We start from the raw sequence: 26,442 nt of genomic DNA on the forward strand, positions 1-26,442 counted from the left end.
GTCTGACACAGTTTTTTCTTCATTTTATTATTTCACATTTGCCAAAATTTAAATTTAAAATAACCAATTGCTTGATTGCCAAGTCTTAATGTTGATTTTTATTGCCTCAAAAATCTATGTCTTTTATGTTTTGAGTTGTCTCAGAATGTTATTAAAATGAAAAACAATCACACCTCATACTTTTAATTTTTATATGCACTTTGTTAATTTATAACTTACAAAGCTACAAGGTTATTAAAACATTTTGCTAGAATAAATATTTAGAAACAATACTGCAGTAAATTACAGTTTGAAACATTAAATTACAAACACCTTAACAGTTGCCTTTTTAAAGATTATCACAGTTTGCTATGTTTTATGTACATGTCCTTATCACAGTCTTTTATTTGATCTTATGAAATCACAACACAGTGTCATCTACTCCACAAATCATTGCAGAGTTTGTTACACAGTTTAGCAGTAAGAAAAATGAGTTCAGAATCATGCCCAGGGCTTTAGAAAATATATTCATTTATAAATAGTGAATATATTACGTAACTTAGTGTTTTCAGATTTAAAACTAAACAAATACTGTTCAGCTTTAGTTTGCTTGATGAAATTTTTGTAAACCAAGTTGGTTAGTGTAGTAAATGTCACCTGGCATGTTAACTTTTGAAAGACATTGGTTTAATGAGTCGGCTTCCTCTGCGTCCTGGGGTGTAGTTTTTGGCCCCGTCGTTGTCACCCAGTTTGAGCAGCTGGAGACTGCTGGCCCCCATGGGTATGGTCAGCTTCCAGTAGAGGCCGGGGTACTTGAGCAGCAGTGTGTTGATCATGTCCACAAGCTCCTCCATAAAATCTTGGACCCCAGCAAACTCCGGCCCTCTAACCAGCACGGTCAGGAGGGTCGTTGACCCCTGGGTGGAGTGCTGAAGGAGCAGCTTCTCTGTCTCACTGCAGGCGTAGATGTGGTCCTTCCAGTCCATCCTCTCGTCCACCACGTCCTGCAGCTGGACGGACACGCTGGAGAAGATCTCAGGGGGGAAGTGAAACTCAAACTCGTAGATGACCGCTAGTTCCTTGTGCCCGCTGACCTTAGGCCAGACCTCCTGCAGTGGGGAGGTGTCCGTGTCTCTGTTGTACCAGGGCAGCACAAGGAGTGGACGCGCGTACAGCGGGCCAGTTGGCACGTCTGGTTCTGGCACGGCAAAACAGATGTCAAACAGGGGAAGTAACTCTAATAATTCCGCCACACTGTCGTTGTTTAAGTTGAGGTCAAACCAGAGACAGTTGAGCAGTGGGCGGGAGATCTGCCCAGTCTGGATGAAGAGGTTTGCTGTGTCCTGGAACTGGTGCAGCTTGAGGCGCCCTCTGCTGAGGAACACTTTGTTCTCATACTGCAAGAACTCAGCTATGTCATGCCTGAATAGGCTGGCAAAGATCTCCACCAGGAACCTTGGCTTGTGGAAGACGATTTCAGAGAGCCCAGGGAGCTGATCATACCAAAGGACTTCATCAGTATTGTGGAGGTACTTGATGCATTCCTTGAGTTCATCCCCCTGTATATCAAACTTGTGTGCTGTCACCTCCATGTCCTCCCAGTAAACATAGAAGCCTTTGCTTTGTTTGATCACTGCCCCAAAACGTTTCCAGCGACCAGGCACTGGGGACTGAGCATGTGGGAACAAGCTTTTGTCTATCGCAATATGCTCCAGCTCATCAATCAGAGGCAGGATGCCTTCAAGTGTGTCTGCTGAGCTGACTGATGCCACCCCAGGGAGGATTCTCAGTGGGTGGAGGAGAATGTCTTTGATTTTCTGCTGCCTGACTCGCAACATTTTCAGAGCAGCTTCTTCAATGTCTGTTAGTTCAGACGAGCCAGATTTCTCCAGCTTGGCGATGTCTTTTTCAATGATTTTTAACTGCTGCTGGTACTGTTCCTCTTGTTGGCTCAAGTGTCTGGCCACCATGTCCCGCACCAGTTCATGGTGAGGGGGGTCAGGCACCAGAGGCGTGCTGGTGATTCTTGTGCTGTTCTGGTCGTTGACACTCTCAGAGAAGGCATCATTTTCCTCCTCTCCATCAAGGTCAACTGACGCTGCGGACAACAGCTTGAGTTCATGTTCTGAAGAAAAGAATGTTTTTGTTTCGTCGTCGTCTTCCTCAAAGTTGAGCTGGTCAACGTGTGTCCCGATGATTTTGACCACAGCGCCAGGTGTACATGTACTCAACAGATCCAGCCACTGACCAACTGCGTGGTAGAAATGTTTCTCACTGAATGTTGCTGCGTTGTAGACTATGAGCTTGAGAGACGTGCTGTCTAGGAATGTTTTATAAAGCATCTGGTACGTGTTGTCCCCCCCGAAGTCATGGATGGCAAACTTGACTTTGTTCTCAGTCTCCCACTTGGTGTGCTGTACAAGTCGTGTCCTGTCCCGCAGTCCTCCAGTCAGCATGGACTTCCTCTGTGTCATTGACTGTACCAGACTTGTCTTCCCACTCTGAGTTTCCCCCAGCACCTCAATCTTCTGCCTCTGCAGGTTGACTGTGTTCATTATCAGGAGTTTCTTGAGGTACTCAAATATATGTTCCGGGCGCTGGGTGCGCCACACCTCAGGGGGTGGCTGCTCCAGGGGGTTCTTGTAAAGCCACAGCCCTGACTTGGTCATCTGGTGAAAGCAGTGGGCCTTGGTCAGGTTGGTCAGCTGGAAGAGGTGTATGGGCAGCGACCTGATCTCATTGCTGGTCAGGTCCAGAGTGTGGAGCTGTGTTAGCCCACACACTTCCTCTGGCAGGACCTCCAGCCTGTTGGTCTCTAGAATTAAAATCTTCAGTGCCTTCAGATCTGGGGGGAGAAAAAGTAACTTGTCATTTTTTTTAATTATTTAAAATTCAAGGTTGTTTTTATGCTTGGTGTAACATATTGGTAGCTATGTAAATATTTTTTTTTAGAACCTTTTGTTTCTCTATCCTCTTAGCTAAAATCATTGCAAAAAAAAAATAATTTTTAAGGGCAGGTTAAACCCCCAAATTGAAATTTAGGTGTTAGGACTTTTTTGAGTGATAAGGAAGTTGTAACTAGCATAGTATATGAAAATAAACCGGGAGTGATCTCCCCTAAACTTTCTCGAATATTCTTATATAAAATAACGGGATGGGAACTCGGGCTATAGACATGATTTTTTAATCCATTTTAAATACTTAAAGTTTTAAAAATAGAATAAAATCTCGTAGACAAATTAATTGCACACCAAGTGAACGCGAAATAAAAAAGCGCATAATAGTGCGCAATATTATTATTACTTTTAAAATTTACATTAGTTTTTTGAGAAATCGGAAGTAGCGTAAAGTACTACTTCCAGTCAACGGAAATGACTCAAAATTTAATAGAAGGTAGAGAATTAGATCTTTTACTTACGTATGAAATTTCATTTATCTATCTGAAATAGTACTCAAGTTATAGGCTTTTGAAAAATTCAAAGTAGGAAAAGTACCACTTCCGGTTATCGGAAATCGCTCAAAAGTTGATACGGATCTACGATTTTGATTAAATACTCTGTAACAGTAGTAGTAGACGCTCATAATGTAGCAACTGTTGTTGCCCCCACTTCTGACACCATATGTAACAACATGTATTCTTTGTTGTTGTGGGTTTCATACAGGAACACGAGCAACAGTGGCAACTTGAAATGACAACTTTATTTACACTATGTACAGATAAATCCGTGGTACATCCATATTTGAAGATCAACTGATATAGGTACAAATAATAATCACGACTCCAAGTCATGGAGACATCTTACATTCACTGCCCTCGTTCCAGTCCCAAGTCCTAGCACACAACACCCGTTCACCTTTTGCTCTCCCTTTTATTCACTCCTTTCTCTCCCCTTACGTACATGAGCGATCTCACCCAAAAACATGGAAAAACACATGACGATCGCTCAAACAGTCCTTCCGCTAGCCAGGTACTCTTCATTCATGCAACTTCATGTAAAACACAATAATATAAACATATCTAATTATACAGTCTGTGACACGTCCCCCCTTCAAATAAAATTTTGTGTAACAAAATTTATAAATACAATATTGGTAGGGCAGGACCATGTGCCAGACAACAAAAATTTTTATATATCTCAAAAACATGGAAAATACATTCTTTGTAGATTAATGCACAAGCATTATGTGTAATATATTCAAATATGAGAAGGAAAAACATTTCAATTACCCAGTAATTGTAGTATAAACAAGATCAATGAGTTTAGTAAATTACCAAACTATAATACATAGTTGAAATTATCAAAGACTTGATTCAACTCATAATTTAAATAACTATATCCTATGTGGTAAAAAAAACTTCCTTATCATCAAGGCATGTTATTACGACTCATGATTAATATACTTTGTTGTCTCCCCTAGTTGACCCATTTCAGACAAATCTAGGTCACAACACAATCACATTCTTGCCTTACACAGGTATTGACTAATACACAATACATCATTGAGACTTCCGTCTTATTGTTATGCGGAATAAATAGTCTCTAACTTTTATTTATTTACTTTATTCACTGTTAATTAATAGTATAGAATAGGTTTAACATAATACAGTTTACAATCTTTTGAAATAGTACACATTTTATATTACTGATACAAATTGTTTGATATCCATATTCTACAGTTACAGACTGTATAATATTAATAAACTGTAAATTGATAATGTATTATTATCCCAATATTTTTATTATAAATGTTGACTTATGTGGTTTAGGGTAGGCTCAGTTTCTGTACTGTCAACATTTTGCCGAGACAAAAAATCTGCTACTACATTATCCTTCCCTTTTATAGACTTAATTTCATACTGAAAATCCAGCAGAATCAATAACCATCTGTTTATCTTGCTGTTGGCTATCCATTTGTTGTTCATAGCTAACAATGGCTTGTGATCGGTGAGGAGAATGAATTTTGTTCCTAATAAGTATTTCTGCAGTTTGGTCATGGACCATACAATGGCCAGACATTCTTTCTCTACGGTTGAGTAGTTTTGTTCCGTTTTATTTAGTGATCTACTCAGATAAAATATAGGCCGTAGTACCTTGTCCACTTCTTGCATTAAACATGCACCCAATCCATAATTTGAAGCATCCGTTACCAGTGTTAGTGTCTTCTCAAAGTTAGGGGCAGTAAGCGTTACTTCATGTTCAAAGTACTGCTTTATTAGCTGTAAAGCATCCTGACATTCTTTAGACCAATTTATTGTTCTACTGCTGTCCTTGGTAATTAGCTGTCTTAGAGGTAGAGTTATATCTGAGTACTTGGGTATGAATTTGCTGTAGAAATTAAATAGACCCAATACACCTTTGACTTCTTTCTTGGTTTTAGGTATTTCTAAGTTGAGAATTTTATTTTTATTTCCGTCAGTAGGTCTAATTTGATTTTTGCCTACTTTGAATCCCAAAAAATCCATTTCTTCATTTGCAAATTTTAACTTTTCAGGTGCAATAGTCGCGCCATGCTCCCTTAATTTTGTTAGTACCTCTCTAACTGACTGCATATGTGTCTTGATATCCTTAGAATGAATACATATGTCATCAACAAAATGTACTACATTCTTTATATCTGCCAGCATTATTCTCATAAATCTGGAGAATGTTGCTGTTGAATTTACTAGGCCAAAAGGCATAACATTCCACTCAAATAATCCTTCATCAGTTGTAAACGCTGTGTAGTGTTTGGATTCCTCATCCATACCTATTTGCCAAAAACCTCGGTTTAAGTCCAGATGAGTGAAAATTGTTGAGTTCCCTATCTCTTCCAATAGTTCATTAGTATCTCTCAGTGGTTCTGCGTCTATTTTCGTGATTTTATTCAAATCTCTATAGTCACAGCAAATTCTTACTTTTCCATTCTTCTTTTTTACTATCACCATTGGTGAAGCTACAGATGAATTTGAGCGTTGTATTTTGTTAGTTTCGATCAAATGATTTAATTCTTTCTTCACTGCTTCTCTGTATGCATAAGGTACTGCATATTGTTTCTTTTTGAAATTAGCATCCTTGTTTAATTCTATGACATGAGTAATCGTTCTTGTGTAGCCAGTATCTTCAGTAATGACATCTTTGAATTCGTTCAATAACTGCTGTAGTTCTTTTCTGTACTTCAGCGGAGTAATTTGCTGGATTTCTTCTTCTGTTTGAATTATGTTCGCTAAGGTAGGTTGTTCCTCTATAATTACTACGCTAGATTGTTCTTCTATTTGACGTTTTGGCAGTTCTTCATCACGACCAACTTCCTCATTTATGTCAGTGTCATGTGTATTAATGTCCTCCATCACCTGAGTTATCTGATCAGGCATGTTATCGTATTTCCTCAGTAGATCAACATGTACTATCTTTATTGTGCCTTTGATGTCCACAGCATAATCTACTTCGTTCACTTTCTTTTTAATCACAAATGGTCCCTGCCATAATTTGACCCCTTTCCAGGTAGGTAGCCAAACATAGACATTGTCTGTCTCCTTCAATTGCCTGAGGTATCTATTTTTGTTTTTCAATTTTCTCTGTCTACTTGCCTCTCCCTCCGCATTTTGTTGAGCAGATTGTAATCCATATACCATTTTGCTTTTCTTTTCAGTAATGAACTCAAAAGCATCTTGTTCAGTGATTTGAGTGCCAAGTAATCTATCATTTAGCAACGAAAGCGGCCCTCTTGGATTTGATCCAAACATTAATTCAAATGGCGAGTACCCCGTCGCGTCATGCACTGTTCCTCTATAGGCGAACAGTATCGCCGGAATATACTCATTCCACTCCTTAGGATGATCTTCTGTAGCTTTTGCTAGCATTACCTTGAGTGTTTTATTCCACCGTTCACACATACCGTTTGCTTGCGGTCTGTAGATGGTCGAGTGTACCTGAGTGATCTTCAGCAGCTTTGTTAATGCATTAGTCACATTAGAGGTAAATTGTTTGCCGTTGTCTGACAGCAGAGTTTCAGGAAAACCATATCTTGAAAAAATGTCTAATAATGCAGAACATATAGTTTCGGATTTTATATCCCTTAGGGGTATAGCTTCTGGCCATCTGGACACCATGTCTATTAAAGTTAGAATAAATCTGTGACCTTTTTTTGATGCAATTGGTAGAGGTCCTACTATGTCTATAGCCACTTTCTCAAACACCCTTCCTATTTTATCAGTTGGCTGTATAGGAGCAATATGTTTGCTGTGTAGATGATTTTTAGTTATACATTGCTTGCATTTACCAATGTATCTTTTCACATCCTGATGGATTCCCGGCCAGAACGAGTTGTCAAGGATTCTATTTATAGTTTTCCTGACTCCCATGTGCCCAGCCAAAGGACTATCATGTGCTGTCTCCAAGACTAGACCTTTCAGTGTCTCTGGAATGACTATTTGTGTCCTTTTAATGCTGTTATTCTGAAATATTCTAACCAGTATATCATTTTTTATTTCATAGCAGTGGCCTCTGTACTTTCCTTGTCGTTTATTGATGTTATTCATCAGTTTTTTTGTGACTTCATCCTCTTTTTGTAGCCTTGCCATCTCAGGCGCTGTTAAGTGCGTTTGTACTATAGGTTTTAGCTTCTCTGCGTTATCATCCTGTATAATGGCGTTTACAACCATCTTACCTTTCTTGGCTTGCCATGCTTCTAAAAATTTCATTGAGTCATCCGGAATACCCGGGATGTTGCCAACTATTAGAGGACAAATAGGGTTCTCCATCACAACTGCTGTGAATGAACCCGTAACCCATGGGCAGTCTATTTCAATCTTCGCCATATCACAATGGATAGACATCCTATTAGCTAACCTGACCTCTTGTACTTCTCCGGTGTAATCTGATTCTTTTACCATTGCTTTGTCAACAATCAATGTTGTACAGCCTGTATCCCTTAGGCAAAGTGTGTTTTTCCCATTCAATACCGCTGGGAAATAAAATAATCTTCCATTAGCATCACGGGCAGTAGCTACTATTTGTTTCGCTTCCGTATCACCGTTATTATTTTTCTGCCTTTCAATATTATTAAATGACAGCCTACTTCCTTGGTTGAAAGAATTATTCCTGTAGTCTTGCGGGTTTCTGTTGGTACCACTATAGTATCTGCTTGGACTCGGTGGTGAATATTCCCTACGGTTAGTATAGTCACCGCTGTTTCTATTGTGCTGGTATCCCCAGCTCTTATACCTCCCACTGCTATTAGGACCTTGTCGCTGTCTGTCATTCATATTGTTCAGCCTCCAGCATTCAGCTCGCATGTGACCTTCTTTATCACAGTGATAACATGTTATCCTTATTGGTCTACTCTTTCCAATGTTAGGCAGGCTGTTACGCCTTTTTCTTGTCGGCGATTGTGTTCTCGGTAGCTGTTCGTATCTGCCCGCTACTGTCTGTGCCAGTACGGTTTCCTCTGCCGACAACTGCTCATGGGGGTGTGAATCCCTGAACGTTGCCACCGCTATTCTAAGCTGATCTTCCGTTTTTATTTTCCTTTCTTTTAGAAAGCTGAATAAGCCCTTGCCCGCTTCATCATAAATTTTGAGGATTAGAAACTGATCTAACAGAGCCTTTGGATCAGTTGTGTCTATCTCCGCTAGTTCAAAGTATTTTAGCAAGTTTTCCTTCATTTTAAATAAAGTGGCCGTTGTGTCCAGGTGGCTCTCCAGTTTCATCGCCACAAAGGCTTTTCTATATTCGTCCTCTGACTTCCCATAACAAGTGAGTAGTTTCTTTTTAATATGGTCATAGTCCTTTTTTTGAATATCAGTAAGCGTGCCAATTATGTTTAAACATTCACCTGTGAGCCTGCTCAGCAAAGTACTTGCCCACATGCTTCTACTGTAGTTATTAGTTGTGGCAATCCCACTTCTGACACCATATGTAACAGTAGTAGTAGACGCTCATAATGTAGCAACTGTTGTTGCCCCCACTTCTGACACCATATGTAACAACATGTATTCTTTGTTGTTGTGGGTTTCATACAGGAACACGAGCAACAGTGGCAACTTGAAATGACAACTTTATTTACACTATGTACAGATAAATCCGTGGTACATCCATATTTGAAGATCAACTGATATAGGTACAAATAATAATCACGACTCCAAGTCATGGAGACATCTTACATTCACTGCCCTCGTTCCAGTCCCAAGTCCTAGCACACAACACCCGTTCACCTTTTGCTCTCCCTTTTATTCACTCCTTTCTCTCCCCTTACGTACATGAGCGATCTCACCCAAAAACATGGAAAAACACATGACGATCGCTCAAACAGTCCTTCCGCTAGCCAGGTACTCTTCATTCATGCAACTTCATGTAAAACACAATAATATAAACATATCTAATTATACAGTCTGTGACATACTCATATATGAAATTTCATCAACCTAGCTGTAACGGTACTCAAGTTATCGTGTTTACACACGGACACACACACACACACACACACAGACACACGGACAAGATTGCAAAATTATGTTTTTCCGTATCAGTGAGATGCAAAACGTCGAGATTTGCAAAAATCTCGATTTTTTTTTTTTTTGCACGATTACAAGACTTTCTCTATACTTCGTATATACGAGAAAGTAAAAATGCAAAAAAATCACTAAAAAGTTATGGTTTTGAGAAAATATTTTCTAAAAAGTGTCATTTTTAGGGTAAAATAGCTCAAAATTAACTCTCATTGAAATCAAAATAACACAGCTTCTGTTTGTCAGAATAACACAAATCTTTAATATAGTGTAATATACGCAATTACAAAAAAGATGAACTAAAACAATTAGAAAATAATAAAAAATGGATTTTAGCCAAGTTTTTTAAAAGTGAGACCTAAATTTTTTCCAAAAAGTAGGGAGTAGACTTAGCTTTTTTTTTATACAATGAGAAGTTTCAAAGATATAGAAATTCTTTTAGTTCACCTTTACAAACAGTGTTTAGTAAACATGTGTGCAAAATTTCAGCTAAATATCTCAAGTAGTTTTTGAGTTATAGTGATTTAACTGGTACTATTTTGTTGAAAAGTAACATTTTGAGAAAAACGCTAAATAGTGAAAAATATACTAAATTTGAAAAAAACAAGAAAAAGCAAAAACTATACCAAATGAGTCATTTTTAAAACCTCCCAGTTACATAAATTGCATCTGGAGCCTCTTACTCAGCAATAAGAACATCTATTTTAGTTAGTTTTTAATTTTTATGTTGTTAAATGTTGCTTAATACAGGTGAATTACGTCATTAGTCTCATTAATTAAAAAATTATAAAAAATACTAGCAATACGAAATTTTGCAAAACGATTATACAAAAATGTTCAAAATTGAATGTAGTTTCAGAAACAATAGATTTTCTAAAATCAACATTTCTGACTTAAATATGTATTTGGGGGGGGGGGGGGGGGTGAGTTTGGATATGCTGCTTTAAATAGTAATAACTTTTCCTAGTGAATGCAACATAAGTTGATCTGTTGTATAATTTAAGTATGTTTTGTTTACCTTTGATTTCTCTTGGCAAGACCTTTATTCTGTTCTTGGCTAGATTGAGTTCCTCCAGCAGGCTTAAATTTCCCAGGGTAGCTGGGATGACCTCCAGGCTGTTGTTGGCCAGTCTCAGGACCTTGAGCCCCACAAGGTCACCTATGCTGTCCGTCAGCTCTGTCAGTAAATTGTGGGACAGGTCAAGCAGGCGCAGTTGTCTGAGCTTGAATATACCAGGTGGGATGGTCTGGGGATATGAGAGGAATAGTTAGCTACACATTCATAGCTGGGAACTTTATGAGAACATTAGAACCACTGGGTCAGGCTGCTTTCTCTACTCTTTAACATCCTCAGCATTTGTTTTTAAATTTTAACGAGCCATTATATATTTAACTAAAGATATTTAATTAATTTTTAAAACTTATATGAGGTTTTTGTAATCAATACAAAGATCTGCCGCTATCCATTGAAAGCTTGTATCAAACTCTGCTCCAATTTAGACTAGAGCAAGGATAATACCTAGCTAATAAAACAATGAGCATTTTTATGAATGGTATTTTAAGTATTGCAAGGGTATTAGAGTATGTGTGTTGTGAAATGATTTCTATTAATAAAAGTTTGTGACTGTGTGAGAAAGTATGTAAAGATGTGAAGTAGGCTCTTGTTGCTGGGGGAAATAGGTTAGAACAGTCTTTGTCATGTTTTACTAGGGTGTGAAGGTATTTGTCTAGTGTCGTGAATTGTAGTCAAGTCTTTGTTTAAGTTGTCCGTGTCTAGCTAGTGCAATAAACCATGGAATGAACCAATGTGATCCCATTGAGTCATTCATTTTAAATCATCATTGTTTATAAACCCACGTTGTTAAAAAATGTTATGTATGGTCGACCCCGTCCTACACTCGCTTCGTAACAAGCACTTAGCCCTTCATTCTAACATCTTGAAGAAACCAGACACCCCCAGCAACACAGACTAACTTCTATCCCCTTGAAGAAAACAATACATGTAGCCTAAAGCACTGTAGGTACCTGTAGAAAATTGTTATACCTGTAGAAAGTTGTTATACCTGTAGAAAATTGTTATACCTGTAGAAAGTTGTTATACCTGTAGAAAATTGTTATACCTGTAGAAAATTGTTATACCTGTAGAAAGTTGTTCTACCTGTAGAAAGTTGTTATACCTGTAGAAAGTTGTTATACCTGTAGAAAGTTGTTCTACCTGTAGAAAGTTGTTATACCTGTAGAAAGTTGTTCTACCTGTAGAAAGTTGTTATACCCGTAGAAAGTTGTTATACCTGTAGAAAGTTGTTATACCTGTAGAAAGTTGTTCTACCTGTAGAAAGTTGTTATACCTGTAGAAAGTTGTTATACCTGTAGAAAGTTGTTCTACCTGTAGAAAGTTGTTGGAGAGATAAAACTCCTGCAGCTGTGTGTTGGAGATCTCTGGGAGTGTGTTGAGCTTGGTGCTCTCCAGGTCCAAGATCTGAATGGCTGGCAGCTCAAAGACCACGCTGGGGATGTGCTCAGACTTGATCTGACCTTTCCTCAGTAGGTTCTCCATGTAGGGGGTGTCCACCACACTGCAGAAACTCCTGGGGGTGGGGGGGGGGATGCAATCAATGTCACATAGTGCTGGTATTGGTTGTTTTTTTTTTTACTAGATCTGATGTGTCTACAATTTCAAATATAGCTGACCATTCCAAATATAGCTGGCCATTCCAAATATAGCTGACCAATTCAAATATAGCTGACCAATCCAAATATAGCTGACTATTCCAAATATAGCTGACCATTGCAAATATAGCTGACCATTGCAAATATAGCTGACCATTCCAAATATAGCTGACCATTCCAAATATAGCTGGCCATTCCAAATATAGCTGACCAATTCAAATATAGCTGACCAATCCAAATATAGCTGACTATTCCAAATATAGCTGACCATTGCAAATATAGCTGACCATTGCAAATATAGCTGACCATTCCAAATATAGCTGACCATTCCAAATATAGCTGGCCATTCCAAATATAGCTGACCAATTCAAATATAGCTGACCAATCCAAATATAGCTGACTATTCCAAATATAGCTGACCATTGCAAATATAGCTGACCATTGCAAATATAGCTGACCATTCCAAATATAGCTGACCATTCCAAATATAGCTGACCATTTCAAATATAGCTGACCAGACCAAATATAGCTGGCCATTCCAAATATAGCTGACCAATTCAAATATAGCTGACCAATCCAAATATAGCTGACTATTCCAAATATAGCTGACCATTGCAAATATAGCTGACCATTGCAAATATAGCTGACCATTCCAAATATAGCTGACCATTCCAAATATAGCTGACCATTTCAAATATAGCTGACCAGACCAAATATAGCTGACCATTTCAAATATAGCTGACAATTCCAAATATAGCTGACCATTCCAAATATAGCTGACCATTTCAAATATAGCTGACCAGACCAAATATAGCTGACCAGACCAAATATAACTGACCAGACCAAATATAGCTGACCATTCCAAATATAGCTGACCATTCCAAATATAGCTGACCATTCCAAATATAGCTGACCAGACCAAATATAGCTGACCAGACCAAATATAGCTGACCATTCCAAATATAGCTGACCAGACCAAATATAGCTGACCATTCCAAATATAGCTGACCATTCCAAATATAGCTGACCATTCCAAATATAGCTGACCAGACCAAATATAGCTGACCAATTCAAATATAGCTGACCATTCCAAATATAGCTGACCAGACCAAATATAGCTGACCAGACCAAATATAAATGACCATTCCAAATATAGCTGACCATTTCAAATATAGCTGACCATTCCAAATATAGCTGACCATTCTAAATATAGCTGACCATTCCAAATATAGCTGGCCATTCCAAATATAGCTGACCAATTCAAATATAGCTGACCAATCCAAATATAGCTGACTATTCCAAATATAGCTGACCATTGCAAATATAGCTGACCATTCCAAATATAGCTGACCATTCCAAATATAGCTGACCAGACCAAATATAGCTGACCATTTCAAATATAGCTGACCATTCCAAATATAGCTGACCATTCTAAATATAGCTGACCATTCCAAATATAGCTGGCCATTCCAAATATAGCTGACCAATTCAAATATAGCTGACCAATCCAAATATAGCTGACTATTCCAAATATAGCTGACCATTGATATTGCAAATATAGCTGACCATTCCAAATATAGCTGACCATTCCAAATATAGCTGACCATTTCAAATATAGCTGACCAGACCAAATATAGCTGACCATTCCAAATATAGCTGACCATTCTAAATATAGCTGACCATTCCAAATATAGCTGACCATTCCAAATATAGCTGACCATTCCAAATATAGATGACCAGACCAAATATAGCTGACCAATTCAAATATAGCTGACCATTCCAAATATAGCTGACCAGACCAAATATAGCTGACCATTCCAAATATAGCTGACCATTCCAAATATAGCTGACCATTGCAAATATAGCTGACCAGATCAAATATAGCTGACCATTCCAAATACAGCAGAGCGAATGTTTTACCTGTAGTTGAGTGCCAGCACCCTGAGCCTGGGCATCTCTGGCAGAGTCTCAGGAAGTGTCTCTATGGTGTTGCCCCAGAGGTAGATCTCCTCCAGGTCCTGGCAGTAGGCCAGCTCAGGTGGCAGGGAGGTGATGTTGGTCTGTTGGAGGCTCAGCTTGGTCAGCTGCTTCAGCTGCCCTATGTCAGGCAGAAGGATGTTCACCTGAAATGGACAAGTCTTAACTTATAGGTAATGTCATTGACAAGTCTTACCTTAAAGGTAGTGTCATTGACAAGTCTTACCTTAAAGGTAAAGTAGCAGACAAGTCTTACCTTACAGGTAATATGACCAGCCTTATGTTGTAGGTTTTTGTAAGTGACCAGCCTTACCTTATTCCTGCTGAGGTCCAGCACCTTGAGACTGGAGATCTTGAAGATGGCAGGTGGGACAAAAGGGAGATTACACTCTGAGATGTTGAGCTCTGTCAGGTTGGTCAGCAGGGCCATGTCTTGTGGGAGGCCAGAGAAGTCGTTGCTGTTGGAACATTTGAGCCCGTTCTTTGAGAGGTCAAGCTTCTCCAGGGTGGTCATCTGTTTGATCTCAGGGGGGAGGGAGCGCAGGTTGTTGGAGGACAGGATCAGGTGGCCGATGTCTTTGCCTGGAAAGTGTAAGGACCAGTAGTCAAGATCAGTAACTGTTTAAATAATTACAAACTTGCTGAAGCATTGTAAATACTTAACCAGTGTGTTGGTAACAATAATGTTACCTGTCTTGAGTGCTGAAGTTAAATAACTGACATAAAGTCTCTTCATGTTAAAGCACAAGTAAAAAAGAAGACTATGCTCAACTACCCTCTGTTATGTTGTATTTGTCCCAGGCTACTTCTGACAACTTGACTACTGTCCTGGACTGTCTGCTAAACACTAGACTAAAAACTCCAATGGTTTCTGATTTGTATTGATTGCTTTAGAAAATATTGACGTTCTGTATACTTTTGGAAGTTCTGTAAATGATGATGACAAAGGAAACAGGTGAAGGACTCACTGTTTATGAGGGAGGATGGGACACTGGTCATCCCTTGTCCTGACATGTCCACTATCCTTAGACCGGATTCTGTCAGTTTAGGAAGTTCTGGAACTTTTTCTGGAGCAGGGGCTGTTTTTTTCTTTCTCTCATCTAAAGTTTGTATTGACAAGAGTTATGTCAGATTAATCATTTTTATTTGTTTGGTGTTAAACAAAGTCATTTCAGAAATAATTGGTGATTACCTTAGGCTTTAATGCTAACCTTCATTTCTATTTATAGCTTTTTATAGATGTTAGGACAATACTTTCTTTACAAAAATTAACTTGTTTTAAAAAAACAAAACTATGGATCTATGCCCAAAATGACTACAATATCTGGAGTTCAATGCCTGAATATCAATCACTCCTCAATTCTAGTCTGTCAGTGGACTTTTACCTGACCCTTAGTCCCAGTCAGCATTGACTATCATCTGCGGTTATCTAACTAATGTATGAGAGATCCCAAGCACATAAGGCTTAGTAGCTGGGGACAGTGAACCATCCAGGAGAAAAAACTCAAAATTGAACAACTGCTGCCTTGCAGATTGTTTTTGGGTGAACATGGGCTATAGAAGCACATCCAAAAAGAAACGCAGGCTGTTAACAGGCCATATGTCTGCTAACATGTAATATGTAACATGTTATTGTGTAAGAGGAAATCCTCTTTAATATCACAATGCAAATCAGAGTGAAGAAAAAGAGAGTTTAAAGGTGGCTGTGTATTGTACTGGTCACACTCCCCCCCCCCCCCCCCTCCACACACATTCACCACAGAAACTGCTCAACTATACAAGCAAATTAGCCTTGCTCAAAATCTGCTAATGCTAGAATTGATCTGCCCCATACCTTGAGCAGCTTTGGTCTGTAGTTTGGTCAACTAATGCCTGAATTGATCTAACCCGTACCTTGAGCACCTTTGGTCTGTAGTTTGGTCAACTAATGCAAGAATTGATCTAACCCATACCTTGAGCACCTTTGGTCTGTAGTTTGGTCAACTAATGCAAGAATTGATCTAACCCATACCTTGAGCACCTTTGGTCTGTAGTTTGGTCAACTAATGCAAGAATTGATCTAACCCATACCTTGAGCACCTTTGGTCTGTAGTTTGGTCAACTAATGCAAGAATTTATCTAACCCATACCTTGAGCACCTTTGGTCTGTAGTTTGGTCAACTAATGCAAGAATTTATCTAACCCATACCTTGAGCACCTTTGGTCTGTAGTTTGGTCAACTAATGCAAGAATTGATCTAACCCTACCTTGAGCACCTTTGGTCTGTAGTTTGGTCAACTAATGCCTGAATTGATCTAACCCGTACCTTGAGCACCTTTGGTCTGTAGTTTGGTCAACTAATGCAAGAATTGATCTAACCCATACCTTGAGCACCTTTGGTCTGTAGTTTGGTCAACTTATGCAAGAATTTATCTAACCCATACCTTGAGCACCTTTTGTCTGTAGTTTGGTCAACTAATGCAAGAATTGATCTAACCCATACCTTGAGCACCTTCGGTCTGTAGTTTGGTCAACTAATGCAAGAATTGATCTAACCCATACCTTGAGCAGCTTTGGTCTGTAGTTTGGTCAACTAATGCAAGAATTGATCTAACCCATACCTTGAGCACCTTTGGTCTGTAGTTTGGTCAACTAATGCAAGAATTGATCTAACCCATACCTTGAGCACCTTTGGTCTGTAGTTTGGTCAACTAATGCAAGAATTGATCTAACCTGTACCTTGAGCACCTTTGGTCTGTAGTTTGGTCAACTAATGCAAGAATTGATCTAACCCATACCTTGAGCACCTTTGGTCTCGAGTTTGGTCAACTAATGCAAGAATTGATCTAACCCATACCTTGAGCACCTTTGGTCTGTAGTTTGGTCAACTTATGCAAGAATTGATCTAACCCATACCTTGAGCACCTTTGGTCTGTAGTTTGGTCAACTAATGCAAGAATTGATCTAACCCATACCTTGAGCACCTTTGGTCTGTAGTTTGGTCAACTAATGCAAGAATTGATCTAACCCATACCTTGAGCACCTTTGTTCTGTAGTTTGGTCAACTTATGCAAGAATTGATCTAACCCATACCTTGAGCACCTTTGTTCTGTAGTTTGGTCAACTAATGCAAGAATTGATCTAACCCATACCTTGAGCACCTTTAGTCTGTAGTTTGGTCAACTAATGCAAGAATTGATCTAACCCATACCTTGAGCACCTTTAGTCTGTAGTTTGGTCAACTAATGCAAGAATTGATCTAACCCATACCTTGAGCACCTTTAGTCTGTAGTTTGGTCAACTAATGCAAGAATTGATCTAACCCATACCTTGAGCACCTTTAGTCTGTAGTTTGGTCAACTAATGCAAGAATTGATCTAACCCATACCTTGAGCAGCTTTGGTCTGTAGTTTGGTCAACTAATGCAAGAATTGATCTAACCCATACCTTGAGCACCTTTGTTCTGTAGTTTGGTCAACTAATGCAAGAATTGATCTAACCCATACCTTGAGCACCTTTAGTCTGTAGTTTGGTCAACTAATGCAAGAATTGATCTAACCCATACCTTGAGCACCTTTAGTCTGTAGTTTGGTCAACTAATGCAAGAATTGATCTAACCCATACCTTGAGCACCTTTAGTCTGTAGTTTGGTCAACTAATGCAAGAATTGATCTAACCCATACCTTGAGCACCTTTAGTCTGTAGTTTGGTCAACTAATGCAAGAATTGATCTAACCCATACCTTGAGCACCTTTAGTCTGTAGTTTGGTCAACTAATGCAAGAATTGATCTAACCCATACCTTGAGCAGCTTTGGTCTGTAGTTTGGTCAACTAATGCAAGAATTGATCTAACCCATACCTTGAGCAGCTTTGGTCTGTAGTTTGGTCAACTAATGCAAGAATTGATCTAACCCATACCTTGAGCACCTTTAGTCTGTAGTTTGGTCAACTAATGCAAGAATTGATCTAACCCATACCTTGAGCACCTTTAGTCTGTAGTTTGGTCAACTAATGCAAGAATTGATCTAACCCATACCTTGAGCAGCTTTGGTCTGTAGTTTGGTCAACTAATGCAAGAATTGATCTAACCCATACCTTGAGCAGCTTTGGTCTGTAGTTTGGTCAACTAATGCAAGAATTGATCTAACCCATACCTTGAGCAGCTTTGGTCTGTAGTTTGGTCATAGTGTGTGAGGCTGAAGACTTTCTACCAGACTTGGGGGGTGACTTGAGATGTCTGGGGGGCAGGGAGTCACCCGAGATACTTTTTCTGTGGGCTGTGGGGGACAACTTCGGTGTTTTGGATGGGGAGTTGTCCCTGGTAGAGTTCCTGCGTGGTGACTTGGTTGACATGGTGGGGGTGAGGTCAAACTACGGGCAGAGAGAAGTTGTGAAATGTTAGGGCATAGAGTAATTAGATCATAGAGAAACAGTGCAATATTAGATCTTAGAGAAACAGTGAAATATTTGATCACAGAGAAACAGTGAAATATTTGATCATAGAGAAACAGTGAAATATTTGATCATAGAGAAACAGTGAAATATTAGATCATAGAGAAACAGTGAAATATTAGATGACATAGAAACAGTGAAATATTAGATGACAGAGAAACAGTGAAATATTAGATCCTAAAGAAACAGTGAAATATTAGATCCTAAAGAAACAGTGAAATATTAGATGACAGAGAAACAGTGAAATATTAGATCCTAAAGAAACAGTGAAATATTAGATCCTAAAGAAACAGTGAAATATTAGATCCTAAAGAAACAGTGAAATATTAGATGACAGAGAAACAGTGAAATATTAGATCTTAGAGAAACAGTGAAATATTAGATGACAGAGAAACAGTGAAATATTAGATCTTAGAGAAACAGTGAAATATTAGATGACAGAGAAACAGTGAAATATTAGTTACTGAGATTTAATTAAGTGCCAGAAACAATAGAAAAGTGAAAAATTTTTAGGATAAAAAATCAAACCACAGTTCTAAAACTAAAATAAATGGAATATAAATACTATTTTAAGTTTTATTTATAATATTCTTGCCTTATTTAGTGTGAAAGTGTTTGGCTAAAAGTGCTTATATCATTATATTCTTAAACAGCACACTTTTAACACTCACTACCCGTACCTTTTGTTTCTCCTTGCCTTAAACTAGCCTAGGGTATATTTGTAAAGAAACGTTACATTTTCATAGGTAGATAGATCAACCCATTATTTAAAATAACTTGGCTAAACGTAGACCGGGGGGGGGGGGGACAGGCATTGTTGTAGAAATAACATTGTTAGTCAGACAATGTTATCTTACTGCCGTAAAGAGACACAGGTAAAAAAATGTTTGACGGAACTGTATAGACAGAACAATAGAGCACAGTGACAGGGTGTTTACCGTATTTCTTTACCTCTCAAAACGTACGGTAGACATGAACAAAGTTAGAACTTACTTTAACACTGCGCGTTAAAGAGACCTCCGAATTCGACCTCACTAACCGCTTCAACCTCTTGGACATTCTCACGTTTTTCACGACCCGAAATTGTCCTAAAACACAGTGGTCAGTTACAAGAAGAGTCCTATACTTGCGTCCTACAGGACAATTGTGCTACAGAAAGTGCCTCAGTGAAACTAGGCACCGGCGTATTGTTGACAGGCGGGATAAATCGATGAGACAAACTTTAATTAGACTGTTCCCTTCAGGTCCGACAACCCCGCTGTTGTGTACACAGAAGAGTTGTGGAACCTGTCGGGCCCCGTAGCTTGTTACTGCTTTCATTGTGCTTTCCCTTCCAGCGCTACCTACAGTCTAAAGACGGTGTATATAGACCCGGTAGGTCGTGGTGTGACTAATCTCATACGTTTGGTACCATGTTGACAGGCAGAAAAAAATTTAGCCCCGCTTGACATAAGCTAATTAAATATCGTTTTACTATTGAGCTTCATATTTAAAAAAAAAAAAACGTTTTTAATGCGTTTTAAAAAAAAACTTGTATTAGAATAATGTCATGACCTACTCCTTTGTTGTGACGTGTCGGTCTTTGTCTTGTCATCTATTAGGTATCTATATCTTATATCTTTGGTGCGGTATGTATAGTTATGTGGCTATCTGGGCATAACTTTGTTGTGGTGTTTGGTCATGTAACTTTGTTGTGATGTGTTTGGTCATGTGATCTTCTGGGCATAAATTTGTTGTTTGGTCATGTGACTTTGTTGTGATGTGTTTGGTCATGTGATCTTCTGGGCATAAATTTGTTGTTTGGTCATGTGACTTTGTTGTTGTGTATTTGGTCATGTGATCAACTGGGCATAACGCGTCTATCCTAATGTTCTTACAAAGATACTTGTTTTACAGTTTTATAGACATTAACGGCTCAATAATGAGCTACTTAATCCCTGAAACGTGTATGTACGTACTGCAACTTAAAACCACGTCTCCATAAAACCCCGTTGTTCATTAATTTCTAACCTAGTATTTCATGTAAACTGTTTCTTTCCAGCATCTCGTCCCCTTGATGGAGTAGAAAAAATGTATATAGAAATATATACTTGAATCAGTGTCCGCCCCCCTCCCCCCGAAATTTCTAAAATCTAAAACACGGGTGAAAAACTGAAACTTCTCATTTGTCCTAATACACCGTTTTATTGGAGCAGTCACTTATCTCCCTTTGATCAACACAGTTACACTGTCGCATTCAGTCGTCCCCCCGCCCCTCCACCACCGGTGTGGGTTTTCTTGATAGACCCGCGGATCGAAGACCATTTATGGTTCAATAAAGCTCATAAAATCAATCTAACCATGACTGCGTTGAACAGGCGTGAAGCGTATGGGGGGGGGGGGGGGGTTTACACGGTTAGGTTTGATAAAGCATAATCGGCGATAGCACACAACACAGGTCCATGAAGGAGATTATAGTGCGTTGGTAGATACGTCATGTAGATACACGATACTGTCTTCATTACAATATACCTGCACTGTACTGACGTCATTACAATATACCTACATTGTACTGCCTATAATATCCACATATTCACCACCGTACCGACACTTACACCACCGTACCGACACTTACACCACCGTACCGACACTTACACCACCGTACCGACACTTACACCACCGTACCGACACTTACACCACCGTACCGACACTTACACCACCGTACCGACACTTACACCACCGTACCGACACTTACACCACCGTACCGACACTTGCACCACCGTACCGACACTTACACCACCGTACCGACACTTACACCACCTTACTGATATTACACGATATTGAACTAAAATTTACATTTGGTTTCTAACAATTTGCACAACTTAATGAATCTATTGCCTTAAAAGAAATGTAAATATTGGTAGACTAGCTTTATCTTATAGATCTCGCTATAGTGCCTGAATCACACGTCGGTTATATTTTTTTAAAGCAGCGCTGGCTTTAAATGTAAACATTTAGTATGCGGTATAAATGACGTGTAGTGTTTGTGCTAACCTTTATGTGGGTTGATACTTGATGTAACATGAGGATACCCACACGGACCCCCCCCCCCCCACCCCTGTTCACACAAATCCACACAAGCTAGCGTGTACGGCGTGGCCGTAACTGGATTACCCCTAAACGCTGGAGCTTTAACTTTTAACCCAAACAAATAGCGGACAAAGGCCTTTATGTATATACCGAGTTACTGTTCCTATTACGTTTTTTTTGCTCATATCTATCTATCTTCTATATATATAATTCTCTTCTGGGAGACGCTAGAAAACAAGCTGTAAGCGCGCCTTCTTACAGTCCCCTCTCTTCTTCACTAGGCATAAATCAACCTCCCCCACATGGTCTGGTGAGCTGTGGTACACGCTAAATGTTTACAATCATAGAGCCGGGTTTAGGGACTCCTATTAGGGGCAGATAATTTAGTTTGAAACTATTTTAAACTTAGGGGAGGTAATTAAGAGGAGGCTGCTTTCACGGGGGGTGGAGTAGGGTAGGGGTTGGGGGAAATGAGGGTGGGGGGGGGGGGGTTATCGTCCTTAACGACCAACTGATAGTATTTTAAAGCAAATATTTTCAGTGGCAGCATTGGTACTGTCGAATTCACAAATTATGAATTACTGAAAAGTAGAAAATAAAACAACTAAATAGCGGCGTATGATACGCCGCGGGCCGGCTCGTAACGCTATATTCGCTTAGGTAATTGAGGCAGATGAAGTAGAGCTCTCCTGTTTCACTGACATCGGCATATGACGGGATAGTTTGTTCATAGTATGTACAGGCGTCAGACTTTGAACGCTAGATTTTTGGGTTAGGATTCGTGTGGCCCGCTCACCTGTGTCTCATGCTTTAAAAAGTTAGAACTAAGCGGTTTTTTTTTAAAATACAGTAAATAAAGATAGAGTTATGGCATTATAGATATTAAACCATTATTATCCCATACGCAAGGGAAGCAATCAAGCAATACCCAAACTTCAATCATTAGTCTACGAGTTACCTCCTATTTTAAGCCCCCATTTAGCCTTTCTTTAAAATAGCGTCTTGTTACACCGGTTATTATTTTGACAAGATTTAACTAAGGTGACAACGTCTGTGGGTTTGTGGTCACATAATGAACCTCACTGTTGACCCACTTCTAATGCAGCGATTTCGTTCAATTTTTCCGAATGACAACGCAAGTATATTTAATTTTCAATCTAATTTTATAAAATAGTCCTTTAAAGTAGCAAATATATTACCATGTGCAGTAAAAACAACAACAGGAAATGACGGGGTAAATTATTAACTCGCTGGATCAACCAATTGACGGGGGGGGGGGGGGGGGGGGGGTGAGAGGAGCCGATGTTCACGTTTATTATACGCTTGAGAAACATTCAATGGACCTTAATAATAGGGACAAATTATTGTCCTTTAGATCGCAAGCTAGTGATCGGGGTTTAATGCAGAGCAAATATTCTACGTCGTATGGGCTGTTGACATTATTAAGAACAAACATGGGGCAAATGTAATGAGAAACAGTGAAGCGTTCGTAGTCATTGGCCAGCACGTTTACAACTTGGCTGATCGGGGGGGGGGGGGGGGGGGGAGACGTTGTTTACTTAAACACACGGCTACACAGATGTACACACGGCTACACAGAGGTGTGCTTAAACACAACTACACAAATGTATATTTAAACACACTAACATGAACACCTAGCTACAATGAAGTTAAAAAGTTAATTATTTTATAAAACCATACTTTTCCATACTATATGTGCTTTTCAACCCCCCTATGATTAGCCTGTTGATTAAATGGGTTGATACAAACTTTTCGATAATTAGTAGATCTATATTTTTTTAAAAATCCTTTAAAAATTAACTTAACGTCTTCAACGTAGATTGATTTGAACTGTCCCAAGTCTAAAAAATAAGTGTTTAATACTTTTAACATTTTTCCATGTTAAGATTACAGTCCAAAGATTTTAAAAAAAAAACGTAAATAATTTTAAGAATAGACTAACTGTATTGTAAGAAATTGTATACATAAATAAACAATAAGTTGCCTTTCTGTTAGATATGTACTGAATTTCAATCTATTTAAAACTTTTTAGTTACATAGTAATAAGTTATTTCCCTTTGTGTTTTTTATTTGTTTTGTTTTTTCTACGAATGGGAAGCAACTAACTTATATGAATTAATCAATGTAAAACTAATTTTTAATAATGCAATGTGTCTTAACTTATTAAAAAACCAATGTAATATATTCTGATATTTAGTATTGAGTATTACGATGAAATTAATATCTTTACCTGTATCTGTATATTTTAAGAGAGCATTTTGTTCACGATTATTCACAATTCCTAGCACAAATCCCAGTTAAGAAACAGCTGCACTAAAACCTAAGATTATCCCACGTGTAAACACGACCGACTTGAATGTTTGAAATCTGATCTAGCCTTAGACCCTCGATACGACTGCGACGTTTAAAATCTGATTGATCAGCTAACAACGATCCCCAAATGTCCATAATGTGTACACGATTTGTTTAAAATTCGATCCAGCTAACAACGATCCCCAAATGTCCATAATGTGTACACGATTTGTTTAAAATTTGATCCAGCTAACAACGATCCCCAAATCAGGGGCGTAGCGAGGGGGGGGGGGGGGCGGGGGGTGCGGACCGCACCGGGTGACACCATTTAGGGGGGTGACACCAAGGCAAAAAATAGCAAAATATATAGAGAAAAACTTGAGGGGGGGGTGCAAATCGAAAGTTTTGAGGGGGGGGATGCAAATCAAAAACATGAAAGTTTGTCCCCGGGAAGGGTCGCAACGCCTCTGGGGGGGTGACACCATTAAGTGCCGCACCGGGTGACACCCGACCTCGCTACGCCACTGCCCCAAATGTTCATAATGTGTACACGATTTGTTTAAAATTTGATCCAGCTAACAACGATCCCCAAATGTTCACACGACCCGGTAATTTAGACTGATCCTCTACACCAACGAGACATTGATTTATTCGCTGAACTCTGATAGTCTTCTGGCTATAATATACTGTCCTGCGGGCAATCATGTCTTATCAATGATACGCGGGCCTATAAATTATGTCCTCTAGATGTAGGCCTATCTCCTGTCGATGCATGCCTACTTTATGTCCTGCTTATACTTCGTGTCATGTCAATCGGGTTGGGGGGTGGGGGGCAGTGCACTGAAACGTATCCACCTCCCCCCCCCTCTGGAAATTCATTGCCCCTTCCCCAAGGATGAAAAATATCTGAAAGACACACTCGTAGCGTGAGTGGGGTATGTTGATTTGAGGGTAGACTTTTGTCGTATTAAAAAATTAAATTACTACATCGCCAATTAATTCTCTTTTCTTTTAAATTCTTTTATTTTTCTGGTTTGGGAACCGTATGTGTAACTAATGACTTCTTGACATGTCTATAGTTAATGCACATACCGGAGGCTAGATTAGCCCTTTAAAAATATTTGAATGTGTATTTTTTAAACAAACTCCAACGTTTAATTAGTGTTTTTTTATATAAAAAAACACAATTGATATCTATATTGGCATAAATATATCTCTACATCATACGTGGGTGGGTGTAGTGCACGTTACTTAGTCACTCACCTGTGCTTTAGACCACACCAGTCACTCACCTGTAGAGGGCTGAAGTCCTGTATTTTAGACCACGACGGAAAAGTCTACGCAACATCCATTAGCACGACACTACCAGGTAGAGGGACACAACTCAATGCTGTAATCACCGCCACCACAAAGTCTCAGACACACAGTTGGGGTTTACAACCCAACAAATCATTGACAAATCAAGTGTGACATGATCAAACAGCCTGGCCGTCCAAAAGCTGGCCGGCTATAGACGCAGGTCGATAAGCCGTAGACAGAGGAGTATTGTTTACATACATTGGTCGACGTCTGTTTTTTTTTTCTTTCATAGAGTCATTCACGCCGGCTAAACTGTGACGTATGTACTGACGTCACCTGGGGGTAGCGTGCTGGGGTGGGCTGGTGCATGATTCAGTGGCTACATTCGATTGCTTTAACCAGTGGCTACATTTTAACTGACTTAACCAGTGGCTACATTTTGACTGACTTAACCAGTGGCTACATTGTGACTGGTTTAACCACTGGCTACACTGTGACTGGTTAAAACACTGGCTACATTCGACTGGTTTAACCAGTGGCTACATTTTGACTGACTTAACCAGTGGCTACATTTTAACTGACTTAATCAGTGGCTACATTTTGACTGACTTAACCAGTGGCTACATTTCAACTTACTTAATTAGTGGCTACATTTTGACTGACTTAACCAGTAGCTACATTTTAACTGACTTAATTAGTGGCTACATTTTGACTGACATAACCAGTGGCTACATTCGACTGGTTTAACCACTGGCTACATTGTGACTGGTTAAACCACTGGCTACATTTTGACTGACTTAACCATTGGCTACATTTTAACTGACTTAATCAGTGGCTACATTTTGACTGACTTAACCAGTGGCTACATTTCAACTTACTTAATTAGTGGCTACATTTTGACTGACTTAACCAGTGGCTACATTTTAACTCACTTAATTAGTGGCTACATTTTGACTGACATAACCAGTGGCTACATTCGACTGGTTTAACCAGTGGCTACATTGTGACTGGTTAAACCACTGGCTACATTTTGACTGACTTAACCATTGGCTACATTTTAACTGACTTAATCAGTGGCTACATTTTGACTGACTTAACCAGTGGCTACATTTCAACTTACTTAATTAGTGGCTACATTTTGACTGACTTAACCAGTAGATACATTTTAACTGACTTAATTAGTGGCTACATTTTGACTGACATAACCAGTGGCTAC

At 39.1% G+C, this 26,442-nt stretch overlaps 2 protein-coding genes across 6 annotated transcripts in view; one reads left to right on the top strand and one right to left on the bottom strand.

Moving 5' to 3' along the window:
• Nucleotides 1-26,442, top strand: part of LOC131942136 (lipase maturation factor 2) — a 45,974-nt gene that overhangs the window by 5,654 nt on the left and 13,878 nt on the right. The window lies entirely within an intron of this gene.
• On the bottom strand, nucleotides 179-25,344 carry LOC131942108 (malignant fibrous histiocytoma-amplified sequence 1 homolog). Of its 4 annotated transcripts, none has more exons than XM_059301851.1 (8): nucleotides 25,220-25,344; nucleotides 18,248-18,464; nucleotides 15,082-15,213; nucleotides 14,427-14,695; nucleotides 14,057-14,259; nucleotides 11,853-12,054; nucleotides 10,485-10,713; nucleotides 179-2,824 (listed from the first exon to the last, which is right to left on the bottom strand). In XM_059301851.1, exons 2-8 carry the CDS (start codon nucleotides 18,444-18,446, stop codon nucleotides 645-647), a joined length of 3,414 nt encoding a protein of 1,137 aa, XP_059157834.1. In that variant the 5' UTR covers nucleotides 18,447-18,464; nucleotides 25,220-25,344; the 3' UTR covers nucleotides 179-644. The 4 variants fall into 4 exon arrangements, with proteins under 4 accessions (XP_059157834.1, XP_059157841.1, XP_059157826.1 ...); XM_059301858.1 differs by lacking the exon at nucleotides 25,220-25,344 and adding an exon at nucleotides 23,866-24,171; XM_059301843.1 differs by lacking the exon at nucleotides 25,220-25,344 and adding an exon at nucleotides 20,104-20,193.

Source organism: Physella acuta, unplaced genomic scaffold, assembly GCF_028476545.2.
Source record: "Physella acuta isolate Inbredline_101_S28 unplaced genomic scaffold, ASM2847654v3 ptg000033l, whole genome shotgun sequence".
NCBI lineage: Eukaryota > Metazoa > Mollusca > Gastropoda > Physidae > Physella > Physella acuta.

Coding starts and splice junctions, on each gene's coding strand:
- LOC131942108 (XM_059301834.1), bottom strand. CDS start 19,604: ATGTCCAAGAGGTTGAAGCGGTTAGTGAGGTCGAATTCGGAGGTCTCT. Junction 15,214..18,247: donor ACAGACCAAAGCTGCTCAAG/GTATGGGTTAGA, acceptor TACAAACTTTAG/ATGAGAGAAAGAAAAAAACA. Junction 14,696..15,081: donor CCCATCCTCCCTCATAAACA/GTGAGTCCTTCA, acceptor TACACTTTCCAG/GCAAAGACATCGGCCACCTG.